The sequence below is a fragment of the Bos taurus genome, chromosome 13 (genome assembly GCF_002263795.3).
Source record: "Bos taurus isolate L1 Dominette 01449 registration number 42190680 breed Hereford chromosome 13, ARS-UCD2.0, whole genome shotgun sequence".
NCBI classification, from domain to species: Eukaryota; Metazoa; Chordata; class Mammalia; order Artiodactyla; family Bovidae; genus Bos; species Bos taurus.
The window spans coordinates 55,061,203-55,072,871 of NC_037340.1; the positions used below are offsets into that span (position 1 = coordinate 55,061,203).

The 11,669-nt window shown below is 55.5% G+C and overlaps 1 protein-coding gene across 3 annotated transcripts; it reads right to left on the bottom strand.

Annotated features, from left to right (window-relative positions):
- Positions 1 to 444: 444 nt before the first annotated feature.
- Positions 445 to 11,027, bottom strand: LSM14B (LSM family member 14B). 3 transcript variants are annotated; one of them, XM_002692257.5, is made up of 10 exons: positions 10,741 to 11,027; positions 8,656 to 8,819; positions 7,343 to 7,478; positions 6,494 to 6,610; positions 4,266 to 4,433; positions 3,959 to 4,036; positions 3,600 to 3,761; positions 3,098 to 3,248; positions 2,054 to 2,239; positions 445 to 1,577 (listed from the first exon to the last, which is right to left on the bottom strand). In XM_002692257.5, the coding sequence occupies exons 1-9, from the start codon at positions 10,865 to 10,867 to the stop codon at positions 2,068 to 2,070; spliced, it is 1,275 nt and encodes a 424-aa protein (XP_002692303.4). In that variant the 5' UTR covers positions 10,868 to 11,027; the 3' UTR covers positions 445 to 1,577; positions 2,054 to 2,067. The 3 variants fall into 3 exon arrangements, with proteins under 3 accessions (XP_002692303.4, XP_024856907.1, XP_024856906.1); XM_025001139.2 differs by lacking the exon at positions 6,494 to 6,610; XM_025001138.2 differs by lacking the exon at positions 3,959 to 4,036.
- Between the last annotated feature and the right edge of the window lie 642 nt (positions 11,028 to 11,669).

Consider the following 11,669-nt stretch of genomic DNA (forward strand, 5'->3'; position numbering starts at 1 on the left):
CCCTGACGCTGCCTGGCCCTGCCCTGACGCTGCCTGTGAGAAACCACCTGGATGCCCATTAACAGTGACGAGAGGCGCTCCCATCTGGAAGTGGCCAGGGCTCTGCTTTTCTCTGTGGTCCAAGGGTCCACCCTGTAACACGTTATAAAGCATCAACATGAAGTTCTGGGGGTGTGGAAGCTGCACTAAGGTAGCAAGCTTTCTGAAGCTGGTTCTTTAAACCAGTGTCCCAAGTGTCCAGAGAGCAGGATCACTCACCCCAGAAGGGCCTGGCTGACGGCCCACACCCAGACTGACCAGGTCTTGCTCACAGCACCAGGTGTCCCCAGAGATCTGACCAGCTCAAGGCCTGAACGCACATGCACAGCATGCATGTGGGACAGGCATGTTAACCCTGATGTAATTTAGGCAACAGAGTCAACAGGACTATTTCTAGAGCAAGAAGAGTTTTAAAGGTTTGCGTGTTTATTTATAATTACAAGTTTACATTACTCCAACAGAGCAACCCCATTGCTATGCTCTAATTCTTAGCCATGAAGTCCTACAAAAATAAACCTAAGCTTTTACAGTAACGTAATACAGAACTAAAACCTTTATACCTACCTAAAGGGATTTAGTTACCAAGGTGCTTATGTTCACCACAATGCCCTGTCAGAGGGAACATGCTTCTACTACAGGTCTCATGCAACGAATTTATATTCCCACCCTCCCCTCCACCTACCAGTAAAACAAAAACATGGAACTATTTACAACTGAGAAGAAATATGCTCTCGGTCAATCGACCTCGCAAAAAAACAAAGACTGGCTCATTTCCAAGTGGATGAGACACCGAACAGCGTTCGGCCTGAGTCCAACACTGACTGGCCTGGGTCACGGACTGGCGAGGACAGGCACGCCACCGAGGGGCTTGTCCTGGGTGTTCACCCCCACCCCGATTCCTACAGAAGCCACGTTCCAAGTGACAGCTCACCACCAGGAGCCCCCCACCCCAACCCCACCAGCCCCTACCTTGACATTGCCCCTTGGGATGTCAGGGTCATCTGCTTTGCTTATACAACATGATCCGTGGGACACCGCACTTTCCCTGCCCTAGGCCCACCCGCCCCCACATGCCCCTGTGCTGGCCGTGCCCGGCTCCTGGGCCCCACCTGTGGCAGTGAGGGTGCCAGGCCAACAGCACCTGTGGCCAGTTGAGTTACAGAGATGCATTTGGCTGCTGCGTTTGCCAAATGAAATTTGGTTCCACCTTAAAGTCAAAGCTGTCCAAGAAAGGTCACAAAATGAGGATCACGCTTTCGCTCCAGAACCTTTTTGCAGAACACCAAAACCTTAGAATCAGGCTGTGCACAACTAAAAAGGAAAAATAGGCTAGGAAACCTCAAAGCGGTTTCCCATGTACACTTCCCCAAACAAGAGGTTCTAACCCAGACCACATCCAAGTTCAGTCCAAAACTTAAGAAGTAGCGTGGAACTTTCCAAACTCAGTAAACGAAGTGACCACATCTCCCCCAGTAAGTGCAGCGTTCTCCATCATCCTCGTAGACACGGCCTGGCACCCGTGCCGCTTCAGCAAGAGCCTTCGAGAAGACATGACACCTGGTTAGTATCTTACCAGGCACCTCCCCAGCCCAAGCCCAGCACACCCTGGCCTCCAATGAAGAAAGGGCTACTCAACCTTCCCCCAACCCCAAGTCAGCCAACACAACTTGAGATCATTGTTTTTGTCCACATTGGGGGTTGGGAGGCAGCTCCAGGTCCCACCTGCAGCTCACATGCCATCCAGACCCCAAGGGGCACATGTGATCCCTTGACCTAAAGATGCAGACTTGGGGGCACTGCAGGACCAGGCTGGGGCTAGTCCCAGCTTGTAATCATCTCTCCTGATTGACCACACTAGAGGAGGAAACACCCCACCCTTCTGTGCCTAGACCCTCACTTTGACAACCTGGGGCCTGAGTCTCACCGTCCTTGAGAGCCCCCCAAGTGATTCATTAAGATTACGGGGCCCAGTCTGGCCATGATGCTAAAGGGTCACAGAGCCCCCCTCACTTACCTTTGGCTGCCTCGTTACACCCTGCCGGTCCCAGCTCTGTGGGAAGTCGGGTTACGGCGGGTTGCACCGTTGCCCCTGCCCCCTCGAAATCCACCCCGGAAACTACGGCCTCGGAGGAACCTCCCTGACACTCCGAAGGTCTCCGTGTTGAGCTTCCTCTCCTCAGCCCACGTCGTCCGCCTGGAACTGAACCACAAACAAAGAACGTGAAACTGACTGCAGCAGGCAGCTCCTCACACAGCCTGGGGAGGAAGGAGGACAGATGGTGACTCATCACTGGAGCCATGGGGGGCGGCGGCAATCCAGTCAGGACCTTGGAGCCGGAGCCTCTGCACTGCAAGGATTCCCAGGCCTATTTCCTACTGGACGGGTCTCTCACACCTGCAACCTCTTAAAGCCAGCACAAGACTGCTGTGTGCTCAGGGTGAAGGGCAACAAGAGCCTCTTCCTTTCCTTTCTGCTGTACCCCCAGCGCCCACTACTCCACTGGAGTAACGAAGGGACCTGAGTGTCCACACCATGCTCATCCTACAGACTCCATTTACTGTCTAGCATGTTCCTGGGCAGCACCTAGGCATCAGCAGTTGGGTACTAAAAACAAAGCACATACAAGTCCCCGGCCTCAAGCCATCAGGTTTAAGAAAACCGTGGACACCCATGCCAGCTGCCTAGGTGGCAAGGGCCTCAAGCCAGCAAGGTCAGACCAGGAAGCAGGCCCAGGCGAGGTGGTACAGAACTGAACATCAGCAGTACCAGCGGGGAGCACTTTCCACCCCCACCCTGATGGTTCGAAAGGGCAGCTGAGCAAAGAGGGGCCTGGACCTGGGTCAGATCACTCTAGCACCAGTGACCCCACCTACTGATGGTGCCACTGGGGCTACTGTATGCATGATGGTAAAACTGTGAATGGGGGCCCCAGAGATCTGCCCTGAACCTGAGATCTGGGTTTGGTCTCCATGGGAGCATGCCCCAGTCTCAAGGGCACAGGTACACCACCTCCACACCAGCTCCCCGAGGCCTTGCCTGGTCCCTCAGATCCCCAACCTGGTTTTGAGTTCAGAGGAGATGTTGTCAAAGAAGGACTTGGATTTGTCATAGTAGCAGTTGGGCCCCAAGTGGTCCTCGTCAGCAGGGGCCTCGTCACTCTGGGTCACCACGGCCAGGTCCTTCTCTTCCCCTTTCTCAGCTTTGTCATCTGCACAGAGAAGCAGAGCACTGAGATGCCAGGGAGCAAACCAAGCCCCTTCTGCCAGGACAGGTGCCCACTAGGCCACTCCAGCTGACTGAGGCTTGGGGAAACGCCCGGGAGTGTTCTGCACTGAGTTAAAGCTCTTCTGCTCCTCAGGGCTGGTCTCTTTCACCCCGCACTGCCCCAGGCCCTGCAATCTGCTCTTGTCCCCACTCCAGACTCCACTCCTTGCCAGGAATTCCTTATATGACAGGCAAGCTTTCCCAGTGACCACCATTCCCAGCTGCCCCCTACCCCCAGCTGTCTTTCCTTGACCCACTCTATGGACACTCCTGGGGGGAGGGCAAATTTTCAGACCTTTAAAATTCAGTTTCTTCTTAAATTCCTTGTCCAGCTCTTCTCTGTTGAACTGGGCATTTGCACTCTCAAAATCAAAGTCACCTTCAAACTTGATTGTGTTTTCCTTGATGTTAGTTGGACGGCTTTGCCCTCTGGAGCGGTTCCTTGTTCGTCTGTTCCCTGTGAGAAGAAAGAGTGGCCTTGGCTGGTAAGCCACTAACCCAACATTGCTCAGTGTCAAACAGCAGACCAAGAGGGACAGAATACATGGAAGCCACCGCTGAACCCAGCCCCCTGAAACTGTCACCCACGAGAAGCAGGCAGGAGCAGTGAGCAGAGCACAGCTCCCCAGAACTCTAAATGGCAATAGCTGTTACCTGAGCGCCTCCTCTGAGGTCTTCTGTTCTCGTCATTCACCTGCCCTTGAGTTTGCACAGCTGCTGGCTGAGCTATATCTAAGGCGCAAAAGGAAAGAGTTTAAGGCCAGCACCCGCAGAAGCAAAGCCCAGCAAGGGATATAGGCGGCACCCCCAGGGTACATGTGGCAAGAGGCTGCCCTGCAAAATCTATAGGGCTTGTGAGGTGAGGGGCCGGGGGATCTAGTTAAAAAAATCGAGACCCCCCCAGGAAGCACTGTGCCTATGAGAACATGAATAAAGACCAGGGGAGAGAGCAGTTAAGTACCGGTGGTGGCCTTGGTGCCGGGTGGGGCCGGGCGCCCATTGAGCTGCATGCCCACAGTGCCCTTGCCAGGTAACAGCTTCTTGGAGTTTAAGTTATCAAGAGATCCAGTCTGGACGGCCTGCTCCACCATGGGGCTCTTGCTGACTGAGACAGATGGAAAGCTGGCTCCTGAGTTGAGAAGAAGAGGATTTAAAAATGGAGAAAAGGAGCAAGCCTCACACCCCACACCCCGATACTTGTCTCCCAGCTGGCGAATGAGGCAGGAGAGGAAGGCAACTGCCTTGAGAAATTCTACCAAACGCAGCACAGCCCTGACTTGTACCATCCCCTGCACTGAGTCTAGGCAGCAACAAAGCCAGCAGGCTCCCCTAGTTAGGGCACCCCGAGGAGGGAAACCCCTACCACCATGAACACCTCTCAAGTGCCTTAGAAAACGCTTCCCCCAAACCACATAAGCTCTAACCCCGTGGGGGCTCGACAGTCCTGAGATGCTGGTGAATTCATGGTCTGAGAATGTGTTTCACTCTGGGCCCTCCTGGACAAGAACCATCTCAGTCTGGCATCTTCCACAAAATGCTAGAACATGGTCATTTTTGCTTAAGGCGCAATAAAATAAAAAAGGATGAAGCAATGAGAGCTGACTACAGAGAAGTGACAGCCTGTGCTCCCCCAGTGAAGGCTCATTGTAAGAGCCCAGGGTTCCCAGGCTGCCCTTGGAGCCGGCACTGCAGGAATCTTTCCCCACCCCGAGGCATCCCCAGGCCTGAGGGCAGAAGAGAAGCCTCGGAAGCCAGTCTTGGCAGAATTCCCAGCTCACGGGAGGGGCTTAGCCACAGGAGGAGGCCAGAGGGGGAGGTCAGGCCATCTCCCCTCCCACGTTCCTGTGGGCACTGTTGCAGCAGACAGCTGAAGACTAGGTGGAGGTGCACAGACTTCTGAGACAGAATGAATCCTAACTATAGAGTAACTATGTTCGGAGGAGCAGCCCAGCACACGTGAACACAGGACAGTCTACCTTCTGTTGCAAACACAACAGAAACGACTGTGAGAAATTCCTTGTAAAGATCAGAAGTACTCAGAAGCCAGGCCCTACACACAGGTACTTTTTATTTTGGCCACACCACAAAGCAGGGATCAAACCTGTGCCTCCTTCAGGGGAAGCGCGAATTCTTAACCATTGGACTACCAGGAAGTCCCCACGCTGGTACTTCTAAGTGTTCTCTGTGATGGCATTAATTAACCTAGACCACTTTCTCTGACAATTTCGTCACTGAGCATGGCCTTCCCACAACAAGACACAGCTGTGTCCTACTCACACTGTAACCAGACTGGGCAAGAACCTTGGGCTTGTTTACCTTTCACAAAAACAGACCACTCAAACTATCTTGCCCTTAGAGCAGTTCTAAGTAAAGAGCCCTGCTGCTACTGCTGCTAAGTCACTTCAGTCGTGTCTGACTCTGTGCGACAACCACCAACTATCTCAGGCAGTTTTTAAATGGAGAAAAACCATCACTGCAGCCATAGCTCAGATCCTCTGGCATCCACGCAGGAACGCAACACAAGCAGGTTAACAGACTGACAGTAGTTGTGGACTGTAACGGAAGCCCCAGGTACCATCTTGGACTGAGTCTCTGCAATGGTGAGGGTGGCACACAGCGCTCTCGTGTCAGACTGCTGGTGAAAGGAGAAGGCCCAGAAAGGTCAAGAAACTCCCACACATGCAGGCACCCGGCAGACAGGTTGCACAAACCAGTGTTAATAAGCCAGGGATCAGGCCCACTGTTCACCTGGTCTACAGCTCAGGTTGGCCACCCAATTTTAATGGTGCTTCTTTCCCCAGAGATATCTGAGGCCCCCGATTCCTCATGCCCTGGGTGGTGAGGAAAGTGCCACACGGATCCCAGAGCAGCAGGCGATCGCCCTGCAGACTTCCCCAATAGAAACCCCAGAAAAGGGCCTTCTGAGCAGAGGTAATACGGAATAGGTGAAAACAGGCCCTGGACTCAGGACGAGTGAACAAAGTGCACTGCCGGTTCTTTCTAATCAGTCATTTAAAACTGTGGGAGCCATTACTCCAGGATCGCATGCAGAACCACACAGAAGCACTTGAGCTGATCCATGGGCTCAGCAAGTTATTTGCTACAGCTACCGTCATTCTGGGCTACTACTGGTTTACCCCTCGCTCTTAGCTCGCAACACGGCATGCAGTTCTCCAAAACTGCTGTTACCCTTGGAAGTGAGCTGGTGTGGCTCTGAGGACATGTCAAGCTCTGAAACAGGTTGTGGAGATGGAGAAGAACTAGGGCTGGAAGCCGCGGCTGAGGCTGGAGGGCTTACCAACTTCTCTAAAAGAAGATAAAGGAGACAAGAGCAAACAAGAAAGCACACAGGTGAGTAAGGAGAGACTCCGCTCGCACCCAGCAGGCTCTTTCACGGGGCACTTTGTTCACACAAGCCTCACCTAGGAAGAGGGAGCCAGGTGAGAAGGGCTCCTGCACTGCAGGAGCAGTGGTCAAGACGGCAGGACTCTTACAAGCATGATTCATGAGCGAAGTAGGCAATGCCTGCAACTCTGTGGTCTGAATACACTGCAAACCTATGGCCAGGTAACCCTCAGTCTACGCGTGTAGAGAACTTACTCAGCCGTGGGGGAAATTTCACTTTTTGAGCAAAGCACTGACAGGAGAATGATAAAAGGATAGAATAGGTGGGTGTTGCACTTAACTTTTATATTTATAGGCTGACAAATGTGTAAGTGGTTAGAACTCATCTGTAATTACACATATCAGTTATTTCTTCCTTGAAGCAGACGTACCACAACTTCCACCCAGACACAGGCTATTTTAAAGGAATTCTGATTCAGTTCATCTGTTTCAAAACTCATACTGCTGCCTCTCTCACTCATTTGAGGAATTACTAATTTCTCACTAGCTGAAGGGGCACTGAGAAAGGTACATTACGCAGTGTGCACTACAAATCTGCATGTGACAAGAATACAGTGTCCCCACCACCAGGGTCTGTGCCCATCTCCTGGATGTCACAGCACAGGCAGTTCACAGGTGGCAAAGGTTACTCACCTAAACCCAAGGAAGCGGCATACTGCTGGCTAAGCAGGGAGCTGGCGGCCAGCTGGCTGTAGGGCGGCATCCCTCGGAAGGGGCTGTAAGGCACGTGTGGCTGGAAGGAGGAGGCCGAGCCCGAGCCCAGGGAAGACTGAGCAACGAGACACACAGGTGAGAGCAGCGCAAGGCCTCCCATCACCCTGCCTGGAGAGCACCGTGCAGACCAGCAAAGGCAGCCAGGCTGTCAGCCTGTGTTCGCAGAGGCTGAGGCGGCACCTAGGAGCATGAGCCTCCAAGATGGCCTCAGGGAGCTCAGAACTGCCCTTTCCATACTTTATCCCCAGCTCCACCAGTCTACAAAATTCTAACACGATCTTCTCCTAACGCTATGAACCCCTCTAATGGCCCCTGCTGCCTATGACTAGAAACTCAGAGGACCAGGGGCATCGACTAGGCCCTTCCCCCAACATTCAGGGGCCCAGCTGTGCTACTAGGGAACTGTCTTCACACGTTTCCTCTCTGGCTCCCCACCTTCAGGCAGACTGGTGCCTGGGCCCCGATGTCTCTCAGGACTTGTTCAGGTACTTCCTTCTTCGCAGCTTCCTAGGGATGCTCATTCCAAGCCTTTCCAAAGTCTGGCCTGGAGCTTCTTTATGGGCTCCACAGCCCAGAGTGCAAGCTCCTACCTCCCAGGGGGCACGCTGAGCCCCAGAGCCTCCTGCAGTGTGAACCCAAGAAGAGTCAGTGACTGTCGATGTTTACAAGTCAAGAAAGGGACTTGTAAACTTCTTACAAGTTAAGAAAGGGATTACTAGGGACCCCTGGGCTCCCTAGTAATCCAGGGCAAATGCCCTAATGCAGCAGGCAGGCATGTGGTGTGAGACCTGCAACGTCAATGTTCCGCAACTCTAAATACAACGCCTGGACAATGTGGAAACAGCGAGTTCCGCTGACCCAAGTCCCTCCAAACGTCTCTGCTGCTCATAGCACACCACTGGGGCTACAGGCTTACCCAACCCGACACTAAGGACAAGCCCCCCAGGTGCATATTGGTAATCTCCCCTAGAAGCATCTCGCCCCCCACCCCTCCCAGCACACCCACCTCCCTCTTCAGTACACCCGCCTCCCTCTTCAGTACACCCCACTGCGTGCTAGAGGAGGTTAAGACCTCCCACAGAACACCAACCGCCTAGACGAAAATTCAACTACTTTTCATGAAAAGATCATTCTTTGAGTTGAGCACTCTGGCCAGACGACACCAAGTTCCACTTGGAAACCAGCAGCTCTTAGAAACAATGCCCACAACAGAAATAAAGAGAGGCACTTACTTGAACGATAGCAGGATCCTGAGGGAGCGTGTGCTGAGCTTTCGGAGGTTCACACACAGTAATATCTTTGATATCACTTCCCCGGAAGATGATGTACTCATAAATCTCCTCTCTAGGGGGAGCAGGCCTATCTGTGGGACGGTCTTCAGTACCGAAGGACCTCACTTAGGAGTTGAGAAAAAGAAGGGTTAATTTGTTGTCCTCAACCAAGTGCATTCAATCAGTCCCCTCCGAGGAGCCATCCACAGCACCCAGTTTCCACGTTTCAACTAATACCCACCCCCCAATTATCAATGGAGAAGACCCCATTATCAACTGACAAGACCCCAGCTGTCGAAGCTCCAAAAAGTTCTAGGTCACAAAGGACAAGGAAAGATTCATGAAGCTCAGTGTTCTCACTTTCAAATACAAGCCAGCGCTCTCACAAAATGAGTCGTCTGGTTTGCAGAACCCCCATTCACATCTGACTTAGCAGATTAAACGGCCCCACAGCTGCTTTTTGATTGAAACTTCACAACACATCAGCCCAGGGGACTCTGTTTTCAACGGAGAAAAGCCGTGGGTTGAGTGCTATCCCCACCCTTCTGTCCACAACCAGCCTGGGAGGAGCTGGTAGAGAAACAATGGGAGAGGGGGGCCCTGAACATGGACGCCCACCAGCAGTGTCACTGTCTCCTAGAGGAACTTCCTAGGGGGTTAACCCCTGATGGCAGGGTTCAAGGAGCCCAAGCTCCTCCTGGGATCTCTGAGGCACAGATGGGCTTGAGGCTGCCTCTAACGAATTTGAGCACACTGAGGACCAGGGACTACTCTGCGCTTCAGGTTTTCCAACCAGGGTCTCAGGCCAAATTCAGTCAAAAGTACAAATGACAATATAATCTTATAATACTAATACTACTTAGTACTATTACAAATTAGTACTTATACTAACACAATACTAATAGTACTTGTATCAACACCTCCTGGAGCAACGCGTCCATCCAAAAACTTAACTACCAGTCTTTAGAGGAGCTATTCCCAGAGCTGGGAACTGACTGCGACCTAAAGGCCTGGGGCTCTAACACAAGAGCGTGGGCGCTGCACCTTGACCCTTGAAGCCCAGCACAATGTCCTTGGCCTAATAAGACCCACCAAGCACACGGGGCTTCTGCAGACCTGGCTGCACGCAGCACTTCTAGGAGGCAGGGGAACCACACTAGTTACCTTCCCGGAGGATGAAGACAAAGGAACTTTGAGGCCACCTCCTGCCTCAACACACTCAGAAAGACTCTGGGCTCCAGCAGAGGCACAATGCAGCCATCTTTTCCCTAGTCTCCCAGGACTTCAGTGGGGATACCAGCGCCCGCAGGGAGGGGTCTGTCACCAAAGGATAAACCCACAGACCGAACGTCTGAATTAGAGTAGGAAGGCGCTTTCAAACGGAGCACCTAGCCGCCAACCGACGCTCTTATCCTGGCAGGAGAATCCATTAAGACGTGGTATTTGTTCAGGCTCAAGGCCCCAGCTGCTTAATAGGTTCCAGAAGGGCTTGCAGGAGTCGTTTTCTTACCCCCCGCCCTCACAGCGTCCCGGAGAGGCCCGGGGAGACTCGGGTCTGCCCGCCCCCCCATCCCTCCCTTCCCCTCCCCTCCCCCTAGGGACTAGGTTTTCTCGGCGCCCGCAGCCCCCTCGGCCCTAGGGCAGGCAACCCCAACAACGCCGAGCCCCCACCTGCAGAGGTGGGCTACGCCACCAAGGAGAACGGGGGGCGGCGCCGCGGGTGCTGGACCCGCCCCCACCTCCCCACCCCAACTCCGGGCAGCGCGGGGCTGCGGCTCACAAATACGCCGCCTCCGGGGCCCGGGGAGCCCATTGTGCGGGTCCAGCCCCGGAGGGCTGCGACGGGAGAGGGGCGGAGGCCGGGGGCGCCCCGGGGGGCGCGGACCGGATGCGGGGGCGCGCCAGGGGCGGGGGAGGGGCGCCAAGGGGGGGTGAGGCGGGACTGGGGAGGGGGCGCGCTGGCGGAGGTGGGGGTAGGGCGGGGGCGCGGGCCCGGCTGTTGGAGGGGGTGGGGGCCGGACGGTTGGGACGGCCGCGGCGCGCTACCTTTGGCGAGCGCCACGGTGGAGTTGTCCGTGTCGATGGTGTAGAGGATGCCCTCGTAGCGGATCTGCGCCTTGGAGATGAGGCTGATCTTGCTGCCCAGGTACGGGGTGCCCGAGGAGCCGCTCATGGCGGCGGCCGCCCGGCCGGGCCTGGCCCGCTCGCCTCCGCGCGGTCGCCTCCTCACCCTCTCCTCGGCCTCGGCGCCGCCTCACCGCCGCGCGAGGGCCTCCGCGGGGACCTGCGAGCGAGCGGCGGCGGCGCGCGGCCGGGGGCTCAGAGGGGAGCGCGGGGGAGGAGGGGCCACAGCAGCCACATCCGGGGCCTGCGCCGCCACGCCCCGCCCCCACACGCTCGTCCCCCATTGGCTTGCCTCGCCGGCCTCCCTTTAAATATGGCCGTGCCGCCGGCCTGGGGGCGGGCCCACGATCTGCGCCTGCGCAGCCAGCGCCGCCAGCCCGGGCGGGCTTTCCCCTGCTTTCCGCCCCACTTCTCGGCTGGCTCCCGGCGGGCCCCGCGCAGGGTGGTAGCACGAGACACGACGGGCAGGACTGGGGGAGGGGTGGGAATCGGCCGGGGCGGAGCGCGCGTGCGCGGGAGGGGCGGGGCACACGTGTGGCGAAGGGGCGGGGCGCCAAGTTCTGCCTGCCGCGCGTGCTAATCTTCTCGCCACCCAGGGGCAGGGAGCCAGTGGACAGTGTTCACGGCTCTGTTTCCCTTTTAAAGCAGCTTGCCGGACATCTTTACCCGGCCCTGGGCGGGAAGGCCAGCGTGCGCCCCAACTCTCCCGTTCCCCAGGGGCGAAGATTGGGGGCTCCTTTCCTCGGGGAGTGACGGGGGGCCGAGGTCACTGACCACGGAAGTCGGGGTCACTGACCGCGGAGTGAAGGTGGGAGGCCGGGGAGGTCTCTTCCTTGAGGGTAGAAGGTAGG